Source organism: Falco naumanni, chromosome 5 (genome assembly GCF_017639655.2).
Source record: "Falco naumanni isolate bFalNau1 chromosome 5, bFalNau1.pat, whole genome shotgun sequence".
NCBI classification, from domain to species: domain Eukaryota; kingdom Metazoa; phylum Chordata; class Aves; order Falconiformes; family Falconidae; genus Falco; species Falco naumanni.
This window is the reverse complement of record NC_054058.1, coordinates 39,213,573-39,228,774: the sequence shown is the minus strand read 5'-3', so window position 1 is coordinate 39,228,774 and position 15,202 is coordinate 39,213,573. Positions and strand designations below refer to the sequence as shown.

Below are 15,202 nucleotides of genomic sequence, written 5' to 3'. Positions count from 1 at the left end.
GAAGCAGCAGGAAGAAGTACCATCAACACCACCACTCCCCTTTTGGCTAATAGCCTATCCTACACTACGAAAAAGAAATGCAGAAGAATGTGATCTGCTTGCTGAAAAAGTGAGTTATGTCCTTTCTTTCTGTCAAATAAGCACAGTTCCCAAAGAAAAATCTTCCACCAGACTGTCTTCAAGTATCATCCTTACAATCTTCATCACAGCTTTCATGTGTTCATCAGTATTTGTTCATGAACTATGACTCAAGTTGATGTTTTCTCTCTATAACGTTCACTATACCTGCAGATCTGTAACCACCCCGTTAGGAGTTCAAGCCCACATCAGTAACTAATGCTAAAACAAATGGTCTCAGATTGAAAATTTCCAAATTTCTATAAACTTCTCATTAACTAATTATGTAATTGAACTAGTATCAATCATCTTGGACAGTAAAAAACCTAGCTGTGGAGCAATCTGAAATTCATTAGTCTGACACTAATAAGGTAGGTTGTTATTTTTAACCAAATGGAAATGCCCAGAGCCCATAAAAGGGCTGTCTGACACTGAGCACACCCACTCCTTCCCAGGGGCTTGGCTGCCAGTGCTCAAGGCCAGGTTTGCCGTGGTACATCTGCGTAACCTTGGATCAGACCACTAGGAAAACAGCAGAATTATGATAAGAGCTGAAAGGAGCCTACCCTTCTTCCTTGGGAGGTAATTTATGCTCAGGCCCTCACCCTTGACCCCGGCTCGAGCTACATCGCAGCTGTGCCTGTGTCTCACACTTGCAGCAAGCTCCAGCCTGAGCCTCAGCCCGAGCACATCTTCAACACAAGCAGCTAAACCTTTAGGCGTGCATGGATAGGCATGCAGGGCTCTGACAGGCTGGTACTGTCACAGCCAAGCCACAGCAGCTTTGGTTTGGGGAAGTACCGTTCTCAGATCTACAAGAAAAACAAAACACAAAGAGTGGAAGAGATAAAAAATTCACCTGACAGCTGATAAGAAACAATACTCAGAATAAGGCAACACTTAAAATACTCATTTAGGGGAAAACAAAGTCTGGCCCAGCTGTAAAATATTCTTACTGATTCTGCAGAAAACCTTCCCCAGCGCCTTGGCAGCAGTTTTATGCATTTGCTAAACTGAACAGACATAAGCAAAACAAATCTGAGACACTGCAAATTAATTTCAGAGCCCAAAAACCTACAAATAGAATCGCCAAAGAGAGTTCTTATTTATCATACAAAAATTTTAAGAAGTACTGCAAGATGCCATGAGAGGCTTATCAACACATGCCATTTTGATTTATACAAGTTCGCAATATAAACCATAAAGCAGAGGGTAATTGAATTCATAATAGGCTGACAGATTGCTGAGTCAATTGGGGACTATGAGCAAATGAGATGCTTCCACTGGATTTCTGCAGGGATCAGTTCAAGACCTGTTGCTATTCAGTATTTGCATCAATACTGGAGATCAAAATTTATTTTTAAAGTTACTGGCAATAATATCTGTGGTTGGCAGAAACTAAGAGCATGGTAAACAACCAGGCAGGCAGAGAGCGATCTGCCTCATCGAATTTAAAAAAGAAAAGTAGAAGCAGACACTTCTTGCATCAGCTAGGATGATTCAAGTAGAAAAGATTTTCTTTTAATAACCTACCAAGACACTCTGAGACAGACAGACAGACAGGAACATCTTTCTAGAAGTACCCAGATTTAGCCTGTAATTTATCAGATGTCTACCAGCTGAGCAGACATCCTGAGGCAGAATGTCCTGATGGATAACACATGATTATGAAAGAAGATTCATAGTCAGGCAGCAAGAACTATCAAGGGGATAGAGAGGTTCTCCTATGGAAAGTCAGAGGCCACCAGGATGGGTTACTTGAGAGAAAAAGGCATGAGAGGAGCTATAATAAAATAACAATGCATCAGTGACAGCACAGCAATTCCCTTTCTGTCTGACCTCAAACAACAAGGGGCCCTTCAATTAAAGATAAACTCGAAATCATGAGGAAATTCTCTCTGCATAGCACACATTATACATGGAATTTGTTGCCTCTAAAACCTGTCGACAACAAAGCACGTACAAAGTCCTGGCATACCAGGATTCAAAAGAATATGTTCATAGAGGCATTCACCCTTCTGCTGCTGACCCTGCTGCCAGACCTCCATTAAGGACTCGAAATGATCCATCCTACTGAATTCACTCCACAAATACAATCACTATGGGTCATGGCAGAAACATCACAAAACCGGCAAACTTCAGAGACAGTGCTTGCTTTCTAAGCTGATGATAATGGCTTACAAGAACGGCAAAAAGGCTGGATGCCTCCAAGAACTGTGCGAAATGAGAGTAATTTTAAACCTGTTGCTGTTGTTATTTACCGTGCAGATTTGTTGCAACAGCAGGGACTGGAAAGACCCCAGCGAGCATTGTAAGGAACGCTCCATGTGCACATGGGACAACAGCTCCTTCTCTGTCCTAGTCTACTAGTCCTTAATGATGGCTACTTGGCAAGTGTGGGCATCCTCTTCCTTACCTTAGCTCCAATTCAAAGTCCCAAGCACTGAAACTACAGCACTGCCTTCTTCCTGATGCCACAGGCAGCAGCTAGACTTTCTCTTCACACTGCCCTGCTGCTTACAGCTTGCGATCCATCAGCAAGAGTAACCCAGAGTGAGCTCTGAGACTTCAAGTAGCTTATTTATAGCCGAAGTTTATCATGCCTTGGAAAAAACAATCCAGGACAGATTATTAAAAGGAAAAAAAAAACCAAACCAAAAAACACCCAGTCTTGCTGTATTCAAAGGAATTCATTACTGTTTTCACATTCCTGACAATGGTGTTACAGCAAGTAAAAATTGAAAGCATGAGGTTTCCATAGCAATTGTTAAAATGACAAGTTGCACCTACTAAGTAATTTAAAAATAAACAAATCACTTTAAGAATTGAGGGTATGAAGTTAGCACAGTTTATATTCAATATCGGTTGTCCTTAGGCAAAGGGGATGAGGTGTTCTTTCCCCACATCTAAACAGCATATTGACACTCCCTAACCCAACAGCCATCATGCGGCAATCATTTAGGAAACTTTGGCTACAGATTTATTAATATCCACTGTTAAGACAGTATTCTGAACAGAGGAAAAATGATACACTATTTCTCTTTGTAAACATTATTTTTCTCCCTGTGTGTACAGAAGCCTTTCTTCTCATTTTTAAGCCTCAAAAAGACAACACTGTTGTCATGAACACTGTCTGAAGACTTGACTGGTGGCATCTCAGAGAAAGAAAAATGAGAAACGTACTATTATTGTTTAATAATTTTCTCACCAAGAGCAAAAATGTAGACATGTAGGTCAACCAGATATAAACTCTGATTTCTCTTTAATATTCACTTTAAAGAAAGAAGGACTTTACTCCTTTTACTTTCCAAAACCAACACATTGTAAACTGAGGTGCCTTTATAATCACAATAACCATCTCGACCCCCACACATTTACACAGAGATAAAATTTCAATGTAAGACTGTGTGAGAGAATGCTGAAGGAACTCATTGCTTTCCTCCCTGTTCCTTCTTGTCTTACTCTGCACCTGCTAGAATGAAAACCTCTTCACTGCAGTGGTTCTCTTCTGCTAATTCATGCAACAATTTTATTGTGGCCCACTATCAGTGGTCAAAAATAGTGACTATAAAACTATCAAAGTCTTTTATCTCCAAGAAATTGCAGTTTTTCTCACACTGCTTTCCTCTCCTGTTTAACTAATGGGGTGGTGATGAGTTAATCCCTTTGGAATGAAGAATCTAATTAACGTCTATTAGGTGTTTAAACATTAAATAGACTATAGTAATTTAATATTCAAGCTAATATGATATTTCATTCTATAAATGTGCATTTCTGCTGTTGGATGAAGTTTTTGCTCTTTGTTATTCAGAATCTCAGAGAAGTCAATCACAGTGGTCCCCAGCCTTACAATTCTATGAATTTACACAGAATCACAGAAGGGTCCAGAGTTGGAAGGGGCCTCTGGAGATCAGCTAGTCCAGCCCCCTGCTAAAGCAAGTTCACCCAGAAGAGACTGCACAGTCACATCCAGGAGGGTTTTGAATGTCTCCAAAGGAGACTCCACAGCCTCTCTGGGCAGCCTGTTCCAGTGCTATGTCACCCTCAAGGTAAAAATACTTTTCCTCGTATTCAGGTGGAACCGCCTGTGTTGCGGTTTGTGCCCGTTGCCCCTTGTCCTGTCGCTGGGCACCACTGAACGGAGCCTGGCCCCATCCTCCTGACACTCGCCCTTAAGGTACCTGCAGGCATTGGCAAGGTCCCCTCCCAGTCTTCTCTTCTCCAGGCTAAACAGCCCCAGCTCTCTCAGCCTTTCCTCATCAGGGAGATGCCCCAGTCCCCTCATCACCTCCGTAGCCCTCCACTGGACCCTCTCCAGTAGTTCCCTGTCTCTCTTGCACTGGGGAGCCCAGAACTGGACACAGCCCTCCAGATGTGGCCTCACCAGGGCAGGGGGGAAGGATCACCTCCCTCAACGTGCTGGCCATGCTCCTCCTGATTTATTTGGAAATCACTGGGGTTTTCCCAGACAAACTAGAAAACGGAACTCTTTTTGTAATAGAATTAAACTTGAAAAGGAATAAAAACTATTTCTTTTTTTTTTTTTTTGCTATTTAATTTCTATTTTCTAGTGAAAGTCGTTTAACTGCAGTTCTCTGTTTAATTATTTGTGGAGATTCTGAAGCCCCCCAAAATTGCATACTGGAACTATATTGAGCATATGGAGATGAAATAAAGATGGAGATGGGGTTTGAAAAGTATCCAATATTAGGTAAATAATGCAAGTTATAAAATCAGCCTAGAAAGGAGCTCAATTTTTTTCTTCTCCAAATTTCAGCTGAACTCACACATTTAGTGTCAATGCACTCCAAATAGGTATGTTATGTGTCCACTGCCTCCAAAAGTTCTTGATTAAAATGCAAAGGAATTTAAAAGAAGATTTTATTACTCATAAAGTAGGATTCTAAAATAAAAAAATAAAAAATTAAAGCAATACTTTTTGACTAGTGGATAGAACGCTTGAATAAATGAACTGAAAACTGCGGATAATTAAATACACTTAGAAATAAAAGGAACAATCATGCACATGAGGGGGAAAAGAGATTACTATCTATACAGGTATACTTACATAGCATATAGGCTTACCTTTATGAACACCCATCCGCATATGGGAACGCACATCTATGACACACACTGACACTGCAAGGACGAGCTCTTAGCAGCATATGCTGAATTTCTCACACTCCTACACGTACAAATAAGAATGCAGTCTACAAACCCTTTAGTCAAAACAGTTAATAGTGTACTATTTCATGTACTGCAAAACCAGCAGCAATCCTAACTAGCGGACCATTATATACTGCACAGTTAGCGATCCACGTAACAGCTAACTTGAGAAGGTGCAGCCCTGTGCTGTGCTTGTCTCTCTCTTAACTTTGCCCAGATCATCTACTCTGTGTGAGTCTACCCAAGCAAAGAAAGCAAAGATTTCCAGCATATGTGTAGACCTTATACAAGAAAATTAACCTTACGTATCGGTCCGTCCCATCAAACACAAAAAATTCCATCAACTGTAAGATCAGCAAAGAATAGATATCATTTTCCTAAAGTATACTTCTGCTTCATAAATCCTGAATATACTTATTAACTCTGATTATCTACATAAATAATTTAAGTTCCTGGGAAAGTAGAATCAAGATTGAAGGATGGCATGTTAGTACTTAATTAAGTATAGCTTACAGTGATGTCCACACATCCTTTTAAGCCTTCATTTCCGAAAGACAACAGAACAAGGTCAAAATAAGTAACAGGGCTTTCTTGTTTAAGGATACTGAATTTCCAAAGATTTCACGGGGTCTTTACATACTGTAAAGATGTAACAGCAAAGAGAAAGAGACAAATGGAGTCTTGTGGGATTTAAATACAGCACACAGACTGTTATCCCTCACCCTTTCACCTCAGGAAAAGGCAGGTGAAAAATCCACACTGAATACCTCAGTATGTAAAGCCATGCATACTTCAATTAATTTTTTGGAGCCAAAGCTTGCTTCTCTTGTTCACAGTGGTCTCTTCTGCCACCACAATAATGCATAAAATTGTCCAGACTTTTTCTCTTCTTTACAGGAAAAATGATAATTTTTATACACAACAGAAAGAGCACGGTAGTGATTGCTCTTTAATAGTTAATTGAGAGCCTACATGACTTAACTCAGGATATTAAAATCAATCCCCCAATTATTTAGTGAACTTTTAGCAGTTCTCACAGATGTATCCATACTTGCCCTACATAAATGAATACCACACAGGAAGAATCTGACAAGCATGACCTCTGGGATGAGTAAAAGATGTAGGACAGCTGTACAGTATGTACACATGTGCTACAAAGTATCACAAATCCACCTCTGCATCTGGAGTTATTTGCAAGTTCAACTACACAAGTATCTAGTGTTAATTCTTCTGGACATCTACACAAATGTATGTATTTTAACATATGAACTGCAGTAAATTTACCATACTCGGTTTTCCATAGAAAGAAATATTTAGCTACTGAGGAAACCCTTCTGCATAAAAGTCTACCTCATGAGTTCAACGTATTCTCTCACTTAGCTGTTCCTGTTGAATTCTGCCTTTTTTTCTTTTCCCAGGATTTTGCACTACTGCTTTTAAACAAAGACCTTCCTCCTTTTTTAAAAAAACCTACTTGATTAATTTTAGTTTGCAGCATCCTAGAAATAACCTGGTTTCCTCATGTCCTTCAGAACTTGTATGTGTACTACGAACCAAGTGTTACTCCTGTAATCAGGAAGCTGGAAATTCTCATTGACTCAAAAGCTTTCAGAAGTTCCACAGTGAGCTGGTTTGAAAATTCACAGAAGCAAGTGGATTCTACCAGATCAGAGACTCTTTTAAAAAAGAGCTAAGCATAAGCAATACTCAAATGAATGGCTGATTTTTACTGCCATAGTTGCACTGTAGATATTCTCTGTATCATGTATTTCAATAATGCATTCATTGCAAGCCTTCATGCTGAACACTGAAACTAAGCAAGTCAGTAAACTTTACCTGGACAGCGTACATTGAGATTCAAATTAAGAATAACCATTTGTTTAAGTTTTCTCTGGCTGCTGCAATCATTGTCTGGGAGTTTTAAGGCATGTGAGCTTCTCTGTCTTAGCCATTTAGGGAAAAAAAAACCCTTGTACTTGTTATCACTTTGGGTACTTAAATATTTAATTAAAAATACTTGTTTTGCAAACCTGCTTTTCTGAAAGATTATTGAAAAATCAATCCAATGACTAGAAGCTAAAAGAAGTTATTTGCCTCAGATCCTACAAGTCATAACAGATTTTCCTATCGCATAGAAAAAACTAACACTACCCACAGTCCTTCCATTAAGAGAAGAAAAAGTTAACATATTCCAAAACATATTTTAAGACCTCAAGATTTGCTTTGCTTTTAAACACTGCATTTTGTTTCTTATTTTACATTTTTTTTACAAAACCAATAAACAACAGGGTTTTTTACAAAGAAACATACACAGGTGTCACCTAGTCACAATCTGCCATTCTATGAGAGATTATCAATCTTCTTCCTACTACATGCACTGGTAAAAATAAACTCAGTACCATGTGAAAAAAGACCATGAAACACAAATATGAGCACATATGGTGTCACAGACTTTGTTTACATAGCAAGTAGTGAGGTGAATTAGAGCAGATTAGCAGATCAAAACATTTAATGCCAATGCTCTTTACTTCTTCCATTAGATGCTCTTTGAGGTTTATTTTAGACTAGACTTAGACTTGTTCATTAGACCAAAAATGCAGCTCAAAGTTTTATGATGAAAAGCTATCCTAAAGATCTTTCTTCCTCGACTGAAGGGACTCCTCTTCTAGGAAGTGTCACACTTCCCCATTCATGTTTCCTGCAGATGACAGTAGCATGTCAGTTCACGCACTGCCAGTAGACTCTACCATAAAGTTTCTGTATCCCCTATGTTCCATATCTCTGGTCACAGAACCAAAACATATGCCAGTGCCTTCTTGCCAACAACAGACAGGATCATTCATGATGTCCCCAGTGCCAATGAGCATCATGAGTGATACTACATACCCTTGCAGCCCTCTGCCAATGGTGCAGCACAGGCCTAACTTAACTGTGCTATTACTGAATGCATCATGGAACCGCAACCTACATTTGGTCATCTGAAAGACACTGGGCTACATAGGACAAACACTGTGCAAACGTTTCCAATGCCCTCCAGATTCAGGGTATCGCTTTTAGTCTGAATGATCTAAGAGGACATCTTTGAGACCTTCCTTCAGACTGAAACACTCAGCACAGTTTCTGCAGTACCTGTATGCACAGTTCTCTGCTCTCTTTGTCATAGGTGGGTCATCCAGAAATCCATTTGTATCAGGACTTTGCTCCTTCACTGCAAACAGTCATCAAGCCACTCAGCATTCACAAGTGCATGGAGTGGAACGAGAGGAATACCACTGGACATCAATGTCTCTCAATTCAGCAAATGTTATGCAACGATTAAAAAGGAACTGATTCCCAATACTTCTCTCTGTCCTTAGTTTTCCACTCCTCCACAACTGTGTGATTCACACATTCCTTTGATGCATTCAATCAATTTTTGGGGGGTAAACCCTGTTAATTCAACTATGCTTTACCACAGCCTGCAGTGCCCTTCCCTTTATAGCCTTTCCAGAGTGTGACTTGAAGCACAGGAAGAGATAATTATATTGCCAACAACCACTACCTTAACCACTGCATCTCAAAGAAATAGTATCATCCTGAATGATATTTGTTGTGCAAGCAGATAACTGCAGGGCAGGGACAGAATCTGACACACCAGAAGTACCAGCACCACTACCACCACAAGGTAGGTCCTTTATACACTGTGTTTGAGGAGAGAAAGACAGCGTGGCTGGGGTTTTGTGCAGAAGCCTAGGAGGGCTGTGTTATCGAGGCACACCATGTACATGACTTCTGCAGTTGCCAGGACTATGCCTGGCACACCGGCAGAGCTGGGACGGGGCAGGTGGTCTCTGATGGAGCTTGTTGCTCCACAGAACTTCCCTCACAGCTCACAGCCCCTGAGGAACCACCTCTCGAGGCACAGCGGCTCTCTCAGTCAATGCACACACTCATGTCGCCTCTCCACAGCTCTGGACCAGTGCCCTGGCTTCACCTGAAACCTCCTAAGCACAGTCCCACGCTCAGTACGTGTACAGGAAAGGAGCACGCACACTCACTCAGGCAGGCATCTGGACCACTGATTTTGCAGTTCCCATTGCCTGCCTTGGCAGAGGGAGGGTGCTCCTACATGTTGTCTTGTGGGTGTCCCAGCTCTGGGAGTTGCAGGCATGTAGACATGTAAAACACTGTAGATATATTTTTCCCTGGACTTTTCTCCCACACTATTGGTCCTGGGACTGAGGGCATGGATTTTCTCTAGAGCACTGAGTTTGGTGGAGTGCTCTCCCCTCCCCTAAAGATCTGTTCAAGATCTTTCTAGTAGAGGCACATGCACCATGCCAGCTCTGAAGCATGGTCTTCCCACCTCATCAAGAACATGGTCTTCATCTACTTGAAATGAATGCAGCGCTGCTTGTCAGTCCTCTCTCACTCTGCAGCAGGCTTGACATTGGCAACAGGGTGGTTTCTGAAAAAACCTTTGGGCCTTTCAAACCACAACCTGTCAAGGCCTGGGTTGCCCCTGCTCAACATTCTGGGAGGCCAATGCAACAGTTGTCACTATTGTAAAATGCAGCAGTGTGAAAGGAGGTAAAAAAGATGTTCATAAAGGAGGAACAGCAAAAGAAATAGGATGGGTGAAGATGACAGAAGCAAAAGCTTGGGAGCAGCTGAAAGTCAGAACAAGCAGACATCTGGCAGTCATTAGCAAATATGAAGTCACACATACCATTTGGCCCTTTTGCATAGCACAAGAAGTACTTGAGAATAAGGTGAGAGCTCTTGACAGTTTTAAAGCTTTCTGTTGGGACATGTACTTTTCATTTGTTCTAGAAATCTTCACAGCAGTGCAGTCCCACTCATTGGATCCTTCCCTTTTATCACAAGTGGCAAAACTTCTCTCAGCTTTCTCTGTAAAGAGTAATTCATATGTCTAAAACCCCTCTGTGAACTAAATCAATAAGCAAGGACAATCACAGAACTTATTTCAGAACTGCACTACTTCTGTGATTTGAAGCATCATGTAGACACCCCCCTAATGATCGTTACTTTTCTGGACTTTAGGATTCTTGACCTGCTTCAAAAGGTCTTCTGCTTGTGAGCATTTCTCTTTTAAGTTTATAGAGTGAACTTCCAGCAGTCAAGTATACTTCTGTCCTCCAAAACAGGATGCAGCAAGCCACAGTCCATTCTGTAGTGCCTGATGCAGTACTACCCAAACAGTTTTGGACACAACCTCACCTCACTGCAACTGCCCATGCTTCCTCAGTATCCCCAGGATTCAGAAACATACTTATTCAAAATTCAGGCACAATTCCAGCACAAGCTATCCACCAACAGCAGCATGTAAGTTCATAACAGTGAAACACATCTCAAGCAATACCAACTTAACTGGTTGTGCAAACACCAAAGGGTTGTTTTGATAATGCTTGTTCCTGAAAACAGTAACAACCCATTTCTGTTCTAGTATGGTCATCTTCAGTTGTATGATGTAATAGCAGGAAAATGGAGAAAGTTTAATCATAATACCCACTTCCTCATGCAGAACTTCTGCACCTATGGAGGTCTGTAAAACAGTATGCTTCCACGATGCCATGCTGACTCCCCTGCTCCAGAAGCACTAGGTACAGATGGTTCTCTAACAGTTGCTATATTCACAATATCATCAAAGCTTGTTTCATCTGCTTTTTCATGTCCTCAGTGTCCAGCACATTCACTATACTTTTGCAGTTCTTGGATGCTCTGGGTTACCATTGGATTCCCCTTAATGGTTCACATGTTTCTCATTACCACCACAAATCAAAAGAGGTGATTAACATGTCATGATGGCAGAGCAAAAACAACTTCTGCCTCCAGGACAGTCGGAAAAGACAGAACAATTACAAGGTGGTTGTCATGCTGCACAGCATTGGAGAAGTCTAGATATACCCAGAATTCCTAATGTCAGGTGAATGCAGACAATCAAGCCTCGGCATGCTTAAGAGCTAACAACATTGGTGCTTTTACATAGAAAGTCTTTCACTATCATTGATGGATACTGGATTCACTCCCTGAACAATAAAGAGTAAGGTTCAAGCAACACTGTATCTTCTTGCCTGGTGATTAGACAATCAACAATAACTTCTCAAAAAAATAACAATGTAAGGCAGCATGATTGCTTTTTTGAGCAAAGTTAGGATGCAGCAGGCCACTCTAACTGGACTAGTCTCCTCTCCACCTCACTGAGTTTCATCCCCCAAGGAGAAGGACCAAGCCCTGAATGTCATCTGAGTCTTGGCTTCAGATGCTTTGAGTGATAGAGGCAGGAAAGAAGAGGTAAGTCTCTTCACAAGTTCTTGCTCCAACCCAGATCCAGCAAGAATCTGTCACCTCCAGACATGCAAAACACAACATCCTCTCATAGATCCATAATAAAGATAGCCTAATGGCCTGTGGCTGAAGCCTCAGCAACACAGGTACTCTCCACCACCCGCCATTTCTAGGTTTGTTGTTTTGGAGTTCCTTGCCCCACTGAACATCACCAGTCACACAGATTAAATAGACAAGTTTGAAGAATAGTGAAGTCTTCCTTCAGAATTACTGTAACAGATGGGAGAGTATAAACATTGAAGATATACACACAATTTAAACATATGTGGCATGAAGAATAGACAGGCATAAACAGGACCACCAACTGGAGGAGATGCTGCCTTTTCAAAGGCTGGCTTTTTAGAATGGATCATACCTCATACAAAACTGTAGTATTTCCATGAAGGAGAGGCCCATAGCAAATGTAGGAATGACCAACAACCCAGCCTAAATCAGAAGCTGCCCACCACACCTAAAATGAAAAGAAACCATAACTACAGTGAGGAGTTTTTAAGAGGAGTTCAAAAACATTTACATGACATTTGAACAGAATTACCTCACCAGGTTTGAGTCCATATACAGCTGACATTGTCCAGTTCAGCATAACTGCATAGCCACCTGTTGGTCTGACAACACCCTAAATGAGAAAATGTGAATATTTAAGATCATTTGCAGGATGCAATGATATTCCTGTCTTCAAAGAAATTTTGGGGTTTTAGCAGCAATAGACTTCAAGTCTAATTCCAACACCTCACTTAAGAAAAGGACCCATTCCAACAAGTACACACGTGTGCTAGCATTCCCACTGAAGAAGTAACTTTGGAAAACAAGCAAAATACACAATAAAACAAACATAAAATCCCAGCCCAAGGCCTAGATGACAATAATTTTCAGAAGATAACAAACAAAATTAGAATTCTCTCATTAAAATTGGACATACAAACATTTCTTCAACCTATGCTGACAAAAAATAAGAGACTATTTATTTCACTGAAACTATGGCCATCTAAATGCTAGGCATGTTTTAACTTCATTGTCTACACTCTCTGTATCCTCACCAGAAAAGAGGAGCACCTGTGGTATGGCTCACCCCAAAAATAACTGGGGAAAATTACTCCCTGAAATGTACCCCTCTTTCTGCACTGACTAAATTTAAAGATGTCAGAAAATTGGCTTAAACAAGATGTCTGTTCTTGAAACATCTAATATCTAGCCTGAAGTATACATACGAATGCAAAACAAAGAACATCCCAGTCTTAGTCTAGAAGAAGGATTTGAAAATTAGAATAAGAGAGTATCAAATAGCATCATGCACCTTGGTAAGCCAAGAACAGGCTCCGGAACACTGTTAATAGGAAAAAAATTGAAATATTTTGTAATATTACATGTCTAATACACATTTCATCATCTTCTAGTATAGTGTTTCTGGAAGAAATAATTAAGTAAACTATATCCTGATGTTCTGAAGTAAAATTCAGATGAGATTAATCGGACCAAACAAATGTCTACAGTACAGACATTACAACGCAGCCGTCCGTGCTAGGCACGGTACATTCTCTTCATATAGTTAATAGGATGAAACAGACACTTTCAGGCCTCGTCTAAGAAATGAAGGACTGTAGAGACATATTAACTCATTAAAATGGATATTGCCACAGCAGAGAATGGTTAAATAACATTTCACAAATTTCAGAAAGCAGGTTGCCTTTGTTAGTCTCAGCTTCTAACTGGGTCCCTGCTCTGAGATCAACAAAAGTTTTTTGAAGGTGTTAACTGAGTGATTTTACTTACATGGTGATTTAAAAGCAAGCTCCTTAAATGAAAAAAAAAAGTTATTTATTCATTAAGTTACTCACTGTAGCTTAGCACAAGTTGACAAACTCCCTCGTATAAGGGTGACCCTTTCAAGGTGTCTATGTTTTCCTCCAGAGAGCCAACACTGTGAAGTAAACTTCTGAGAACTTTTATCTCTGAGATACTATATCTTGAAACTAACAGTCTAGGAAAATACCTGTTGTAACAACGGATGTTATAGTGGACCTTTTGACAGTATAATTAAATAATTCAAGACACATATGTTGCTTTGAAGTGCCCACGTTCAAGGCAAAAGCAGAAGACATTTTTATCAGCAAAACTGATGTTTGTTTTCCCTTATCTCCCCATAAATTCTGAACTTTATAGACAACACCATTAAATAATTTTCTAGTAGCAGTCTAAGCACTGCCATACGCAGGGATGCATGATACTGTCTCTGAATTTGTACTGCTAAGAGCACCGCTAGAAAATTATATTCAACTTGTCTTCTACACTTCAGAAGAGAATTGTTAAGTACCAAGCAAACACTCAAGAGTTTGCTTTTAAAATTGATCATTAAGACTGAATGACATTTGAAAGCAAACATTTTCAATGGATGCCCTATGTTATTACTCAATCGGAACTTTCATTTTCATGGGAATTATGTTCTCAGAACTATTCAGTAACACAAACCTTCAATACATGCTTCATTCCATTTAATCTGAAATGTCACTGACTGCATCTTATCGATGGGAAGATTAGCTAATATGTAAATAAGGAATAAGCAAAGACTATTCAGCAATAAATGCCATCACACAACTGATAATATTAACTAATGTTGCAGTTAAGTGATTATATTAGGCTTCTCTGAAACAGTTAAAACACAGAAGATACTAATGGATAAAAAACATTCTGCTGTCCTCAAAAGTTTATACTGCACAAACATTTTGATGTAAATGCAGTTTATATTACTCTATTTAAATAAACAAACATGATTTATTCCTATGATTTTAAAGCAGTGAAATGTGAATAAATTAGATTAAACTATTTCTAGCAATGTTTATCATTTATAGCAGTGAGCTCTGGCAAACATTTTCAACCTTTTTAATTAAATGTTTTCTCAAGTGGAACTGCAAATAGGTTGGACACAGACAGACTACAGATAATCCTTTACCTTGGGCAAGCCTGTTGTTCCAGATGTATACAGAATATAAAGTGGATGGTCTGAGGGAACGGAGACACATTTATAACACTGTGCTTTTGCAAGCTCTTCTTCCCAGTCAAGATCACGACCTGGGGCAAGAGGAACATGGCCCTGCCCATTGAAAAATAGAAAATTTTTGAAAGAAAAACAGATGGAATAAATGGAATTGGGTCACAAAACATGTCCTATGCAATTTTTTGTACAGTAATCTCTCTGCTGAATTAGTTATATTTACTATTTAAATTTTATGAATAAAATGATCTCTCATAAAATTAAAAAACAAACTACAACAGATACATTAAAAATTTTACTTGTAAAAGAGAAAAGGCACATGCGATACATACACATCTGAAATATAACAAAGGCACAACAACTGTACACCCACCAAATTAGGTCGCTTGTAAATGAGAACTTTGTCAGGTTTGCTCTGTACCCTTGCCAGTGCTCCTTCTAGAAGGGATATGTATTCCACTTTCCTTTTTGGTTCTACTCCAAAACTTGCTGTTACAATAAGTTTGGGCTAAAATAAAGAAGTTAGATTGTTAATATACACATTTGAAATTATTTTATATAGGTAAGCTAATATGTTTTCCA

General features: G+C 39.7%; 1 protein-coding gene across 5 annotated transcripts in view; it reads right to left on the bottom strand.

Annotated features, from left to right (window-relative positions):
* ACSS3 (acyl-CoA synthetase short chain family member 3) overlaps nt 1-15,202 on the bottom strand; it is a 99,763-nt gene that overhangs the window by 58,433 nt on the left and 26,128 nt on the right. For 4 of the 5 annotated variants that reach the window (XM_040594999.1, XM_040595002.1, XM_040595004.1 and 1 more), the window contains 4 exons: nt 14,994-15,128; nt 14,579-14,719; nt 12,167-12,247; nt 11,987-12,082 (listed from right to left, as the gene is read on the bottom strand). In XM_040594999.1, coding sequence (XP_040450933.1) covers nt 11,987-12,082; nt 12,167-12,247; nt 14,579-14,719; nt 14,994-15,128 — 453 coding nt within the window. The remainder of the gene's footprint in view (nt 1-11,986; nt 12,083-12,166; nt 12,248-14,578; nt 14,720-14,993; nt 15,129-15,202) is intronic. The other variant, XM_040595000.1, reaches the window with a different exon arrangement.